The sequence below is a fragment of the Mchenga conophoros genome, linkage group LG12 (genome assembly GCF_057382185.1).
Source record: "Mchenga conophoros isolate Kocher_MC1m ecotype Shallow Benthic linkage group LG12, M_conophoros_male_GT1.1, whole genome shotgun sequence".
In the NCBI taxonomy this organism is placed as follows: Eukaryota; Metazoa; Chordata; class Actinopteri; order Cichliformes; family Cichlidae; genus Mchenga; species Mchenga conophoros.
In genome coordinates, this window is record NC_140537.1 from 18,929,553 (window position 1) to 18,945,924 (window position 16,372).

Below are 16,372 nucleotides of genomic sequence, written 5' to 3' on the forward strand. Positions count from 1 at the left end.
GTTTGGAGTGGCCTGTCCACTCTTTGGCTCTAGCACTGTCCATAAACACACCCGCCCACTATTGCGTCAAAAATGAGTGTAAATGCTGCACTCTCTCAAAGAGTTTCTCCAAAAACTGAACTTTATAGCCTTTCTAAACTATTACTGTTTAGTTAAACTTACTACATACACATAAATTTAAGGCTTATGTTGTCTTATGCACATAAATGATGTTTACAGGAGCATCAGTATTAATATTAATCTGAGGTTTAGCACAAGCATGACACAGAAGAGTAACTTGCTAGAGAACATAAGTTTTATTATATATGTTCAAAAGCAGCACAGTCTGCAATCCCTGCTTTTCCAGTTTCTAACATCAATCACAGGGAATTGAATATTTGGCAAATACATCTTCACATTTTCTCACACTTGCTGACCACTGAACATCAAGCTCAGTCATCCCTCAGGCCCTTCACAATTAGTACTCACAACTTTATTGTTGACACACATCTGGCTATCCCCCCTCCCCTCAAAAATAGATGAACAAAACATACGAGTGATACATTCACGTTTTCCTCAACAAAAATCTTAATATTGTCATCATTTTCTCCCAGAAGAATTTATAATAATGAAAAAAAGTTGAGCATAAAAGAACGCAAGTTTTCTTACGTACATGCAAGTGTAATGCATACACAACCACGCACGCACAGAGTAGCAGGTAAAAGTTGAGGACCAGCGGATGTACAACAGAGATACAGTATATGGACTTATCGCTTGGACGAAGCCGGAGACACACGTGTCCCCTCAAGGAGCTGAAACATTTAACCCAGAAACTTCACTAACATCAGCTTTGATATGTACATAATATTTACATTCATGGTTACATACACAAGCCCACACACACTCTCCCTCTCAGACTCGCTGTCTTTTGCATACACACAAATACAGTACATATAATCAAAATCCCTAAATACACCAACATGTTAGGTAATATTACTTCTCCGGTACAACAATGCAGGTTTTTCATTCATACTGATGACTCCTTCTGATATTCTTTGCTACTGACATAGGTCAATATTGCTGGGCAAGTTTTTTTGTTTTGTTTTGTTTTTTTGTAATTTAGATTCTGTATGTCATACTTTTGTTTTAAAAATATTTAAATTATATATATGTGCTCAAAAAATATGTTGCACAATAGCAGCAGACTTCACTTTCCAACTTATTTTACATATTCTGGCAATGATGTGCACAAGTACAGTACAGTTTTTGTTTTTTTGAGTAGCTGAGAGAGAGCCACCTGCAGCACAGACACAAACCAGGTCCACACTGAAGTTACAGATGCCACAAATACAGAGAAATGCAGGTTAAGGTTAGCTAACACCACAGAAAATACAATACACACGTTTATTATTCAAAACTGAGAGCAACTGAATCTGGGGGGAGGGACGGCATCAAATTTTTTTCCTGATATCTTTATTTTATTATCTTCATCATGATGTGCATTGAGGTCAAAGACATGCTGTACAATAACTCATATCACCTCAAATTGGTTTGAGATGATATGAGCTTTGCTGAAAACAGCCATCAGTAGATGGGTACATTGTGGTCATAAAGGGACGGACATGATCAGCAACAATACTCAGGTAGACTGATGCTCAGTTGGTACTATGAAAATTTCATCACACTATTACACCACCAGCAGCCTGACACACTGATGTAATGAAGGATGGATCCATGCTTCCATGTTGTTTATGCCAAATTCGAGACTCATTAGACCAGGCAATTTTGTTGTCCAATTTTGGTGAGCTCATGTGAATTGTAATCTTAGTTTCCTGTTGTTAGTTGACAAGAGTGACACCACATGCAGTCTTCTGCTGCTATAGTCTCATCTGCTTCATCATCAGCTCAAAGCAGCCGTGCCCTTCTCCTTGAACTCAACATCAACAAGGTATTTTCTCTTCTTTTTTTTCGGGCCATTCTTTGTAAACCCTAGAGAGGGTTGTGTGGGGAAAATCCCAGTAGGTCAGCAGTTTTTTAAAATACTAAGACCAGCCTTTCTGGTACCAACAACCATGCCATGTTCAAAGTCACTTAGATCGTCTTTCATCTTCCTTCTGATAATCAGTGTGTGCTTGATCAGGTCGTCTTGACTAAAGATAAATAGGTGTATCTAACCAAGTGGCCAGTGAGATCAAGTCTAATGAGAGGTAAAAGATTAATGTTCCCTAGAAGTTTCAGTTTTGTACAACTGTGAATATAACGACTATAACCAACAAAAATGGGGTTAATTTTGATTAAATTAAGATGCATTTAAAAAAACGTTATGGGCTGCACCAATCCGCCGTCATAACGAGGTGGTTGTTATCTACATTATTATTTTGCCGTCTTGCATGGTAACTAACACCACAGGTCATATCTTGATGATACGATTGGTATAGCAGTGACATTTTTGCAGGAGAGAAGGAAACAAAAGTTTTAGCAAAATACGTATGTCTAACAAAAAACATGACATTAAGACCAAAAATGAATCAATATCTGTGACATATTTTACATATGTACATAAAATTACTTATTCTTTTTTTTTAATCTAATGCCTGTTCAGTTTCTGTCTGTTCCTTAAAACCTTTGGACAGCACATGACTACGGGCATCTGCTCCAGTCAAGGAGAGGCACATTAAAAAAGGCCATTCAGTATTTTTGAAAGGAAGCAGCATGACATGTTACTGCCACAAGCAGGATCCAACACAAAGCTAAATCAGAAGGATAGCTCCTCTTAGAGCTTTTTTTAAATAATACTAATAATAATAATAATACCACATAGAGATTTGGACAAAAGGAACAAATCATTATTTTTGGCTTTCACAAACACACAGCAGAAAATAAAAATTTCCATGTTCATATTCAACATGACATACAATTATTGATACAGGAAAAGTGTTTCTATATGGCCTTTTTGATTCTTGGTTGGGTAAGTAGTGCAAAGGGCTTGGTCTCTGATGTAAATGGGCTTCTTTGTGAAGGTTGCTGATATAGGAGCAAATATGACACTGATCTAAATACAGCAGACTGATGTTAGATGCAAGCGAGTGAAAATAATTAGATATATGTATCTCACCTTTGCAAATGAGGTACCTGCTGCATGTTTTTCTTTATATTTATTTCTGTATGATGACTATCGGCACACATGGTCTGTGTACTGATAGTTGGTTCTGTGGGCAAGCCAGCTGTCATACAGCTGTGTCACGAGTATGAACTGTCTGATCATCTAGTCCCTGCGTTGTCACACAGCAGGTTGGCTGTGCTCATTACAGCTTGTTTTTGCACTTTTCTATCCATCTGGATTGGCTTAATAAGACTGTATCAATATTAAAAGCCTTCAGATTTTAACCGTGCAGTTTTACCACATAAGCAATGACTGCAGCTAGAAGGTGCAACCTCAACAAACCAAACTCTAACGAGAACTCTGTAGGTGAATGATTCACAAAATGTTGAACTTATCACCTCACAAGGTTTGCATCAGACACATTGTGAAAAGGTGTGTTTGCGGTTTTGCTTCACCATTTATACATCAGCGAGCTTTGAGATGTGTGTTAAGATATGTATAAAAAACCAAGCCAGCTGCACTGCTTCCTCAAAACGTTTCTCTAGGACTCTCACATCCAGATTTTAGCCCAGGTGAGCACTGCTACACTAGTGTTACATGAGGACATTCGCCCGAGTGTCAGGCAGCCGTAGTCCAACCAGGCCCCCCCCAACAAGCACTGATGACGCCATGAGGATAGGAATGGCCTTGGTAATGCCAACAAGAGAGCCAAAAATCAGGTTCCCTAGAACTGCTGCCAGCTTACACAGAGCATTACAGAACCCAAAGCCTGTTCCCCTGGGAGAGAAAATCAAAAAACGAAAACAGAAGCATGTTACTCTCATAAATTGGATGAATTAGGCCCTATTTTATACACAAGTCTATACAACAATGTTATCTATAAGAAAAAAAACACGTTTGTCCTGTTACCTCCTGACAGTAGGGAAGGACTCGGTGGTGACAACATCCAGGGAGTTCCAGGCAGAGATGCTGAGGCCATTATAAAGGCACAACATGAAAATCATCATGGATTCACTGGTGCCGAACCACAGGAAAAAACAGCTGATGCCTGATAGGATCATGGAGCCACCTGAGGACATACACACATATTCAAAAGAAGAGTAAAAGTTGACACACCCATAGTGTTACCAAAGAGCCAGGTCTTACTTTCCTACCTAACATAGAGAGACGCCCAATTTTATCCATAAGGAGAGCAGACACGATGTTGCCAGGAAGAACAGCCAGGGTCCCCAGAAAGTTGATGAAGTAAACCCAGTAGGCGCTGTAGTCATCATCAAAAGTCATCTGGCACCCTGTCTTGTTGTGGGTAAATGTACTGTTGATCACCTCTGTGCCATCAATTAATTTAGATTCATCGATATCTGCCCAGAGAAGCAAAAAAACCAAAAACTTTCCCATGTTAAGATTATAGATGGTGTATTAGAAATGACAAAACATAAGAGTTTACCTGTGTAGTCATGCCTCACCTGTGTTAAAGAAGAACGTGTCAATGAAGGTACAGTTCCTGAAGAAGGAGCCCACTGATGTCACATCATCAAAGTAGCAGTTACGAAAGGTGGAGTCAATGAAGGTGACAGACTTCAGCTTCATATTGACAAAGCTGAAGTAACAGAAATATGTTAACTTTAAAGGTACAATCAGTCATTTTTTTAAGTTATTTAATAGAAAACAAGAATATTATATTTATGTGCAATTAAGTCTTCCAACAAATGGATGGGTTCTTATAAATGTTACAATTAATTCATGAAAAATACATGTGAACGGCGCTGACAGCTCACAAAGAGAAAGTTATGCAACAACATCTGGTTATAAGCTAACGTTATGCCAACGCTCGAGTGTCCTAAAAATGACACTTCCTGTCAGATAAACAGCGAGCAAACTCTCAAACAGTGTGAGAATGTAATCAAACTAAGTGTTTGAGTCCAGCAATGTTGAATCCATTTCAAAGAAAGTTTGACTGACCCCAAACCTAACAGCAGCTAACACTGACTAACAGCAGCAGTGGCAAAGAAGCTGTTTTTGAACTCTTTCTGACTAAAATGTTTGTCCAACAGCAGCTACTGTAGCTAGGATTTAGCACTTGAACTATGAGGAGTAAGTAAAGGAGTAAAACAGAATTCAGTTGACTGCAATCTGCTGATGTCTAGTGGTGATATTTTATGCACTTTATCACTTTAATTGCAGCATGTAACATTTTATCAGTTGTGCATAACAAATTTGCCTCCATCATCATCATCATCATTATTATTATTATTATTATTATTATTATTATTATTATGATGAAACTGAATTGTCTTACTGGTCGTTAATGAAGAGAATATTTTTGTGTATCTGGTTCTCCAGGGTGAAGTTGAAGGTGATGCCTTCGATGCGTTCATTGTTATGGATCTTCACTTTAGAGGCATACTCATCGGCCTGCAGGTGTTTAATGACATCAGGGAACCAGACTGACAGGCCATAATATCTGCAATCAGAGGGACATGTTGATAGTTGGATCTAAAAAATCAGCTGATCGGTTCATCAACGAGAGGTTGTTCGTGTTAGAGTGAGACCTGACAAAACAATAAATAGATAGACAGACACATTAGAAATCCAGAAGATACTTGTGCTTTAAAAAATCAACTGGCTGCCTCCTGTCTTGTCTCCTCCACACATGCACGCAGGTCCACCTCTGTATCCACAGAGACACCAATGAAACTGTATTGATCCGTGGGGCAGGGAGACAGTGATTGATTTTGAGACTGTGCAACTTCTACACAGCAGCGCTCAAGATGACAGAAATGCAATGTGCCAACAAAACAGACTGCCTAGAGCTATTATCTGACCACAGAAACTTGTCTGATTTTTCTATGACAAAACTGACAAATCTCACCCGAATGACAGCGTGAACCACACTATGGCCAGTCGCAACATGTTTTCTCGCATTGGGTAGTTGAAACACTTCATAAGGTTCAGATAGATCTAAAAAGAGACAAGAGCTCTATTAGAATAGGCATCAGGATTTGGTACAGTGGAATAATAAGGAAAACAAATATAATTAAAGGTACTTTTTGTAATGGCCTAGTACACAACTTAACTGAAATCTTCTCCACCAGGGGGCAGTGTGCTACCAGAGAGGGTGTTGAGATGTTCTCTGATATGTGCTGCTGCTTTTGACTTTCGATACTTCTTTTTAGCCCTATTTCCATTTCCACCATGCAGCTGTTTATAAATAAGGTTTTGTTATCGGCGACTTGCCTAGTTAAAGAAAAGTCGCACTGAATTGTTGCACCGTCTTGTGGTTTGAATTGGTATTACATAAACTGTAGCCCCGCCCTACTTGATTTGATATTTCTGTTACTCAAATCTTAGACACTTTTGACAAGGAGTCAAAAAGGTTATGTCGTCACACTCAAACAACAGTTTTAATTTATTGAGGAAGGTTTAAGGTGGCTCTATAGTTTTCCGGTTTACACATTTGCTTAGCAGCTGAAATTAGCATTAGTGAATTTAGGAAGGTTTAAGTTATTTATAAAAGCAGGAATTTACAATAAAATTAATTATAGTTAAAAATTAACTATAATCAAATAAAAAGACAAATATTTACCCCACGAACTTCAGCCTTTATCCTGAAGAAAGCCTTGGAAACTGGGTTGCCAGATTCTGATTCCATTTCAACAAATTCATCCAACTGCCGTGGAGTTTTGATCCTGTTTACCTGGAATATTGGAAAACAGTATAAGAATAACATCTGTATTACTTTACAATAAGTTGACATTGAATTACTGACATTGTTGTGCAATATCATAGCCTTTCATTTATTTCTAGAATAAAACTACACCTACACAGCATTAAAAATCAAATCAGCTTCTGAACAGCTGTGACAGTACAGCAATAGGTCAGCAGATTTCAACAAACCTGCTACTCTGTCTGCTTGAGAAGATTCCCACCTCTCTTAAAAGAGGCTGTGATTGAGTCTCTTTTAATGCTAGTGAGGAAAGCCATAATGGTGAAGGGGGTCGGAGATGATCCTCGTTCTATTTCCATGTGGAACTCTCTAATTGTAAATTTGGGAGAACTTGTACGTTGCATGAATGGAAGGGAGAGCTGACTGGAACTTTGACATGGGAAACTGACACATTTCTGGACCTAAAGTACATGCATTGGATTCATTCTGTTTGGTTTTTGCATTTTGCTTGTTTGTTTATCTTTAAAAATTTAATGAACAGAATTATGGAAAAAAAAATCAAACCAGTATAAAAAGGGTGAATATAAACGGTGTGTTCAATAGCATAGGATCAATTCAGGAAACATGTTGACTAAGCGGCTTTCCCAAAGTGGAGCTCATGCTGCAAATAAGCCTGAATGACACAAAACAGCTTTCAGAACCATCATAATTCAGATGTGATCCTGCACGGTGAAAGCGTTAAAATCTGTCCCAGTGGTGGCAGAATATAAGCCTCTTTACTTCTTTAAGCGTCAGGAAACCCAGCACTGCAGAAACAACACTCACAGTGAAGACTTTCTCAGGTTGCCCACGCGCTCTCATGTTGGTGTCGTGAATCTGTTTAAGGATCATCCAGGCTTCATCATGCTTCCCCACCTGTCAAGCAAGGAAAGTAAGGAAGAGAGACGACAAGATAAACTCATGGGATCAGCAGCAGCAGGCTGCTCAGGTGCATAAATACAAGCCTTTGATTTCTCCAAGATAGGGCAAAATGATGACAGTCACGACAATGGTGACTCATTTCACTTCAAAGGATAATTATGCTGGAGCGGCAAACCTACTGTCACAGATCTCTGAGCTTCTATTTTCCACATACACAGGCCTCCAACAGCACTGAATGACTCACACTGTTTTTGTCTGATTAAACATCTGCTGGGAAATGTCCAAGTAATCTCAATTTGTCTGAAAGATGCTGAATGTAAAACTGATGACAGTTGAGGACAACACAGCACCATGACAAGGCATTCTCTGGGATACGAACTGATGCAGCACATTCAGGAGGCGCAGACTAAAATAGGTTTAGTCTGCTAAAAATCAGAAGGTCTCGTTACCTCGAGGTAAAACCTGGGACTTTCAGGCATAAAGGTAAGTGCCACCACAGCGCACACACAGGGTAGGGCGCAGACGACGACAAACACCCTCCAACTGTGAAACTGGTATGCTGAACCCATGCTGAAGCTCCAACCTGCAAAAAGTAGCAAACGTAAAGTGACTCATAGCTCATTACAAGATAAAACAATGTGAATCAACAGCATTCAGATATTAAGCTATGCACATGCCTGGTGAGGTAAATAAACCAAACCTAACATAGTTTAGAAAATCTATAATGATCATGACATCATGACAACAATCATGATTATGCAGCAACCAAATCTGTTTAGAAAATTGCATGTGACTAATGCAGAAAGTGAAAAACACAGCATAACAGAGTTTGGGGGTTGAATTGGAAGAAAATAAGCTACAATAGTAGCAAACATAAAACATTAATCATTGCACTTTTGACACCTTATTAACATGATAGAATCACACAGACGCTGCAGATTTACCAGCTACACCTTGAAGATGTGAATCGCCTATTCTATCATATCTCAAAGGTTCTCTATTGGAATGCGATCTGGTGAGTCTGGACCTGATTTGAGTACAGTGAACTCATCGTTATGTTCATTATTGAGCTGGAAGCAGCCATTAGAAGATGGGTACATTATGGTCATAAAGGGACAGTACCAAAGTCTTATTAGGGTTTCTGCCATGTGCTTCACTGATTAGATATTTGTGTTAAACAGGTGTACCTAATAAAGTGTCTGGTGGGTGCATTTTTCTTTTACTATAACAATGGAAAGAGCGCCACACAAGCAGATATGTCTGGTTGAAATTCATGAAAGAGTAACAAACAGTTCACGGATGAATTGTTAAGTAATTCTCAGCTTACAGCAGGTGGCTCTTTAGGTAAGTCTGCACTCATAGGGGCATAATAAAAGAAAATGCAACTGTGCTTTCATGGTAGCATAGAATCAATAGCTAAATAACACAGATGGCATTCAACATTTATTTAACTCTAGATGATACAGCATAGGTACTTCTATTGCATATTCTTAACCAGATGAGACTAAGTGAATTAAAAGGCTGATTGTGAGTGTTGCGTGCGAGTCTTACACTGCAAACACAAAGGGCTACAAATAAAAGACAGCGTTTAAATGGGAGCTCTTGACAGCCGCAGGAGAGTGATGTGTAAAACTTAGAGATGAATGGCTCTGCAGAGGAAGCCTGAGAGTGCACAGGGACAGGTTAATTGAATGGGTACGAATACAACTGAGCTTTTTCTGCTAAGTTAAATCTTGTTGCACCTGATCTCAGCCCACAGGCACTCTTCCAGACTCATTAATCATTTCTAACATTCACGCATACAGACACACACAAAGAGGGGAGACGCACACATGCAATAAGCTGAGTATCAGAATCAGAATCAGAATCAGAATACTTATTACTACAGAATACTATTTTTTGTTACAGTGCTCCATTATAAACCAACATTAAGACAAGACAGACAATACGCTAACTAAGAATAGTACAATATATATATATATATATATATATATATATATATATATATATATACATAAGTCACTCATAAATAAATAGCTGGAAAAAAAACATGTGTAGTTGTAGCAGTAACCAGTGTGTTAAGTGGATGCGTTGTACAGGGAGATGGTCACAGGCAGGAAAGATTTCCTGTGTCGTTCAGTGGTGCTTTTCGGTAATCTCAGTCTCTCACTGAACGTGCTCCTGTGACTGACCAGCATGTCATGTAGTGGGTGGGAGGTGTTATTATATGGAGTATATGGAGAAACAGCACAGAAATAAACATGAATGATCATGTGCAGCGACACCACATAATGCCATGTCATACCCACCCACGCATAAACACATATGAAATTTGTGCAACATTATGCATTTTCCTTTTTCCTTTCTATTGCCAGCCATGCCCTTACCTGCATAAAAAATATCTCCAGCATATTTGACAGATGATCCTGTGTGCTTGAGATCATGAGGCCTTCCTTTCCATCTCCAAACCTTTCATCTCTCCATGGAGTTGTCCTTTCTAACAAAGTTTAATGTGGCCTTTCTGATTTTGAGTGCCCTTCAGTGGTTTTCTTCTTGAGGTCAATCATCTGTATTTACATTGAAGACGTTGAGTTTGGCTCTACTTACTTAAGAGTTTCTTTTTAAGATATGTTTTTGGACAGTTTAGTCTTTATTGCTGGACAGAACAGTGAAAGGGAACGAAATGCAGGAAATGGTCCAGGACACAATCAAACCCAGGTCTCTTAACTGGCCTTATAGGCACATATAGGTCATCTACACTCCAGCACCTGCTTTGAAGCAGTCTTAGCTGATTTGTGAAGGAAGGTTTATTTGCATTCAAAAAAATATCCTCTCACCCATTTTAGTGGGCTTTTGGGGGGTTTTTCTTGCCCTAATGATGGCGTCTATGGACTGCGTATTATGAGTTTCAGTGATTTCATTTCTAATGGTTTAATGATGGAATAGAGCACTTCTGACCAAGACACTTGTCATCTGTCAACCTAGTTACTTATGTACCTGTAAAAATGTACGCACCAGTTTTTTGTAATTCTTTTACAGTTAACACCATGACTTGCTAGAAAAAAAAACACTTGACATTTTAACATTTACACAGTTCAGAGTCAAAAGTCAAGTAAGACAGGCAGCTAAGGTAAAGAAGCAAAAAAAAAAAAAAAAAACATGACACACAGGGAAACTGTTTAACAAAACAAAACAGGAAGAAAATACAGCAGAGTTTCAAATTAAATTGTATTTTTTGGATGAGTTTTGTGTCTTCAGTTTTTTTGGGTGTGCTGCATAAACTGAAGTTTACTTTTTGGCACAGCAGGATTCTGATGGAAAAACCTGAAGTATATAAAGAGAAGTGAAAAGACCAGCCATCACAAATGTTTAATGTACTGTATATGCACACTTTTCTTTGTGTTCTTAATGATTTAGTCTTTTTTTCTGCAATGTTATTGGGCAGGAAGCACGGAAAGGGATTGTTGCATCAGTTGTGACCTCCCACGTCTCTCCGTGGAACATGCCTCATGGAGATACTGCTCCTAACGGAATAGCACCATTATCCATCAACAGGCGTAGGAGGGGAGTCGGAGGGTGGGGAGGGGGTTAATGCTAATGGTTATGCCAGAAAACGACTGCTTGGGATTAATCTCACAGCATATTAAAATTCATCATTGATAGCTGTGCATATGAACCACTTAAACAACTGTTTTTAAAGGGTGTGGGAGACGATCATAAGTGGTGCTAATACGTCCCAAAAGAGACAAGAAAGAGGAAATGTCTTGTTACGAGTGACTAAAACGTAAATAAAGGTAGAAACTAATTACTTTGTCTTTGTATGATAATCTAAATTGCTAATGTATTAATTATCTAATGTAAAGAACACAGACAATGACTTTTTGTGACGCAACACGGATTACCAGTGAGTCTATAATGGTTTCCATTGGGCAGTAAAAGTCCCTTTGTTTATTTCCTTGCCTTTTGGTGTGTGTACATGTTTAAAGATCTTTGTGAGGACAGAAGACTGGCATGCCACTATAACTGTGGGGACCAACAGTTACTTATGGAGACAAAATGCCCATGCCCACAAGTTTGAAGGCATTTTTGAGGCTCAAAGTGTGGTTTTAGTGTCAGTGATACAATTAGGTTATGGTTAGGTTTAGGCTGAGGGTTAGGCATTCATTTTTGATGGTTAGGGTTAGCAGCTATAGGGAAAGCATTATGTCAATGAGATGTTTTCACTAAGATATGAAAACGTGTGTGTGTGTGTGTGTGTGTGTGTGTGTGTGTGTGTGTGTGTGTGTGTGTGTGTGTGTGTGTGTGTGTGTGTGTGTGTGTGTGTGTTTGAGTCTAGAGTAAAATCTGGTGAGAAAGAGAAATAAAGAGAGGAGCAATGAGAGAAAGGGTTGTTCAGCAGTGATTGCCTTTTCTACAGAAATGTAGCATGACTTCCTGCCCCGCAGGGTTAGTGTTTCACCGATGCCACTGAAAATCTCATTACAGGGATTATGTACATAATTGGCTAAGTCTATGGATGACTGAGTCAGCCATCCCAGGCCTACTGTAGACGGTCAGACAGACACATACAGAGAGACGGATAATATATAATAGATGCTGGCTCATAGAAAATATGGTGTGTAGTCCACTCTTGATGTTTAAGCTTTAATCTATAGGTCTTAGCATTGCCTAATGAGGTTACTCAAGTGGTGATCTTGCTTAACAACTAACTTAACAACTCATCCAGCTTTCCTGTCAGTGGATTTTTGCCAAGTAGACCTCCTTGTGGATCTCCAGCTGCCAGGGGGATTTCAGGAGACATTATGAGTCAGCAAGTGGTAAAGACAGATAAGAGCTCTAATGGCACATTAAACACCAGTGTTAAGGAACTTGTATCATAACCCATAAGTCGTGCAGCTTTGTTTTACTGCAAGGCTAAAAGGTATGTCTGCAGGAGTTGTTTTTTTTTTCTTAAACGTCATTGTGGGATTGGTCGAAGGCACTGCAGCACTTTAGGGAAACTGTTAAAAAAAAACATTCGTGAGCTTTGGAGTAAGCATGCAAGACACGTCGTTCCCTCTCAGATAGAGAGGCGCAGTGGTAGTGAGTCTCAAAGAGAATAAAAGCAAAGTATCTGTTCAATATGATATCCACTGATCTGACAGCCAGGTTCTCTAATGAAGCCTCATTCCGGTTTCAGAAGTCCCTTACCAGTGTGTTTCTGTACATCCATGTGAGTGGATCCACAGCATTTGTGCATGTGTGCGTGCCCCTGTTTAAGCATCATGTAATAAAACTGGGAAGTCCCTTATCAGAAACACCATAAAAGCACCTCTTTGTGTGCCTGTGTTCACTCAAACGACCTCTCCCAGTGTCAGATGTTATTGCATTCAATTTCACCTGTATGCATCTGCAGTCGTAGTAAAACATCATCCATGCAACTTGCAGCAACACACACGCACGCACACGCTCTCTCTCTCTCTCTGACGTCACAGGCTGGCTAAAGCATGGTCTGGCCATAAATCAACTCTAGATGTAGCTTTGTCCTATTAGAGCAAGGAGAAAAACCTAATTATGCTTGATCAAGAAGAACACTCTGCAGAGACAGAGAGTGGAGAGAGAGGCGAGGTAATAAAAGGAAGGACAGAGTTAGAGAGATGGGGAGAGTATAAAACAGGAGGTGAGGGGAGGCAGTAAAAGGAAGGGAACAGCAGGTTTAAAAAAAATGAAAGCAAGGAGAAAATGAAAAGGATCCGGCGAGAGGAAGAAAGCCAATTCTCTTTGTGCTGTTTTTTCTCATGACGAGTGCAGTCGACAGACAGTTTTGTCATAAATCACATTTTCCGCCTTCCACCCTCACCCATACTTGCTATGTGGTATCTGTGCATACATTAATCTTTTGACCTCAGCCTCTCCCAGCCTGCAGCCACTCAGAGCTATTAAGTGATTAATTCCCATGGCAGGGAAAACTGGCACCTTAACCCATGGTCATGTGGAGACTGTACAGTTTAGTAACTCTATTCAGGAGCTCAGCATAAAGTCACATTGTAAGCATCCTAAGAGCGCCGCTTAACTTAATTGTGTTAAGGGTATCACCATATATAGCTTGTTATTGGGCTATATTTCAAACACGGAGTTGAGTGATTCATGCTTTCTTCTTCCTTCTAACAATGCAACCTTTAATTTCAAAAGGAAAAAACAAAGCTTAATTTTTTCCTTGTGGTTCCGCCTCACTCAACATTATATAAACTGATGGGTGATGGTGTGAATGTTAACATTTTTGCAAGTACACTCACCATAGTGTGGTATGATGGCCCATGCCATAGCAGATGCATAGATCTCACCAATCATCCAGAACATACACAGCCAGCTGAGGTGCTCTCCTCTTTTCTCCCTGGACAGCACCTCGGCAAAGAAGGAAAAGACGATGGGCACAGCACCTCCTATCCTGCAAGAACCAGAAAACAGGAAGATTAATGAGACTAAGGCAGATGCATTTTGTTTTTTGCATCATTCGCATAGTTTCACGTTTATCCCACAGTTTGTACCGTCCTTTGTTGTTTCAATTCACCTGTACAAAAAAAACCCCAAAATAACTTGAAAAACTGTCAGTTAGTAATCAGTTAAATTGAGGGCTCTTTGCAAAGACCTGTAAAGTGAATGAGTAAGCAGAAAATAGCACAGCTATTGGAGAGGCTTTTCAATTACTCTCGAGAATGATGTCAATGCATTTGCTGAATTAGGCCTTAAAGGACCGGTTATACTGCCAAAGAAAAGAACGCAATAAATCACAGTCATATGTCTATGCTATAAAAAGAGTACATGCTGTCTGTCATTTTCAAGCACGCTCTGCTCATTTTAATGCATTGCAGGAATCCCTAAATTCACAGTTAGTATAAAAGTTTGCTGACAGAGTGAAGAATTACATTGGCCATAGTTCTGGTAAAAAAGTAATAATTTTTATTACAGCTATTACTATTTTATTAATAATTATAATTAGCCTGATTTTTTTCATCACTTTTCAGAGGATGGGAACAATCAGGAAAAACAGGGATTTGTCTTTGATTGTTGGACTTGCTGTGTTACCCTCCCACTGTGGTGGCATTGTGCAACCTCCGGTTTATCAGACTCACCCGAAACCCGCGACGAGACGGCAAACGAGGAAGAAGCCATATCCCTGGACGAAAGATGACAGGAAGGCAAAGAAGCCATTCGTGGACATGCAGATGAGGAGGCATTGTCTACGGCCCACTTTGTCAGACATTCCTCCCCAGAAGAACGCTCCGACCATCATTCCCAAGTACACAACACTGCCTGGAAGGAAGAGAGAGCGGCCTTATTTTTATTTTTTGTTAAAATATAGTCGATTACCTCACATCTCTATATTGTGTATGTGCACTGCAGTGTATGATTGTGTTGGTTTGCTGTGTAATTTCTTCAGTTACTAGACCAGAGTATTTGTTAATTCATTAAATGAGTAAAAAAAAAAACCTATACTACTACTTCTCTCCACAAACTCCTGAGTTGTGTTCTGTTACTGGATTTCTCTGCCAATCACGGTTTATCCATAACAAGCAACATGTTTAAGCATAACTGTTCATAAGTATGTTGGGGTTCATAAGAGAGGGGAGCGTGAGACAGTGAGGCGGACATCATGGAAATCTGATGTGGTAACGAGAGAGCTGAGTGTAAACTCTGGATGGAGTTTTTAAAAAAGAGATCACAGATAGCAGTGGCTGAAATTAACTTCCTCTGAAGGTTGGCTGGGCTCTCCCTTAGAACCAGGATAAATAGCTTGGTCATTTTGGAAGTACACAGAGTGGAGCTGCTATTCCTCCCTATCGAAAGAAACCAGTTTAGGTGGTCTGGCCATCTGACCGTCACCTGGGCCAGGCGTTTATGGCATGTCCAACCAGGAGGGGCAGACCCAGAACAGGCTGGCAAGATCACACCTCAGTGTCCCCTCTGCATGAGGGGAGGGAGGTCTGGACTTTTCAGTTTAGATTATGCCCCTGCAACCTGAAGCTGAATAAGCTGCAGAAAATGAATGAAAAGCTAGACTGCATCCTAAAGTTAGAACTCCAAGTGCAGATACTAAACCCTAAACCCCGTCTGAAAAGCCTCTGCCCCTGTAACACACTTAAATAACTGTAAAACTGTAAATACAGTGTGTAAAAAACAAGAAAGAAAAACAGAAAACAGGCTCCGAACAATGAGACAAATGTGAACGGTAATGCAGGATGACTTTACAAAAAGGTCCTCTGCCCTCTTTTAATCTCTCTCATCACAGATGAGATCAATGCTCCAACAAAACAGCATTGATTTTTTTCACTAATCTGCCCGGAAGAGTGGAGCCTGTTATTACTGTTTTAGTCTGCACTGTAATTGGCAGTGGAATGGTTAGCCGCTTTCATGGACATGCAGCGTCTGCTGAAATTTCTTTCATTGATGTTTCCGTCCCAGGCTGGAAAAATAGCAGAGTTTACTAACAGATTATATTGAAGCTTTATCAATATCCAGGTATTTTCAGACACATAATCATAAACCTGGTTTAGGGAGGTTATTTTTATCCGTTGCAGTCACATACAAAGAGATACAACTCTGCCGCGGGGCACTTTGTTCATCCCATTACAATAATGTTAATAGCAAGATTCATTTCCTTTCTGTAATGTCTCCAGTCAGGTCTCTTCTCCTCTGCTGTGAGCAGATATCTGTTTGACTCT

The 16,372-nt window shown here is 39.7% G+C and overlaps 1 protein-coding gene across 1 annotated transcript in view; it reads right to left on the bottom strand.

Moving 5' to 3' along the window:
• Window positions 1-277: 277 nt before the first annotated feature.
• The window catches only part of sv2ca (synaptic vesicle glycoprotein 2Ca), a 30,533-nt gene continuing 14,438 nt past the window's right edge, over window positions 278-16,372 (bottom strand). Inside the window, exons 3-13 of the mRNA XM_085294166.1 lie at window positions 14,783-14,963; window positions 13,946-14,097; window positions 8,120-8,253; window positions 7,575-7,664; window positions 6,669-6,779; window positions 5,955-6,043; window positions 5,382-5,546; window positions 4,549-4,682; window positions 4,237-4,443; window positions 3,992-4,151; window positions 278-3,859 (exon numbers count right to left, since the gene is read on the bottom strand). Of these exons, the coding sequence (XP_085150292.1) occupies window positions 3,676-3,859; window positions 3,992-4,151; window positions 4,237-4,443; window positions 4,549-4,682; window positions 5,382-5,546; window positions 5,955-6,043; window positions 6,669-6,779; window positions 7,575-7,664; window positions 8,120-8,253; window positions 13,946-14,097; window positions 14,783-14,963 (1,607 nt within the window). The 3' untranslated portion in view covers window positions 278-3,675. The remainder of the gene's footprint in view (window positions 3,860-3,991; window positions 4,152-4,236; window positions 4,444-4,548; window positions 4,683-5,381; window positions 5,547-5,954; window positions 6,044-6,668; window positions 6,780-7,574; window positions 7,665-8,119; window positions 8,254-13,945; window positions 14,098-14,782; window positions 14,964-16,372) is intronic.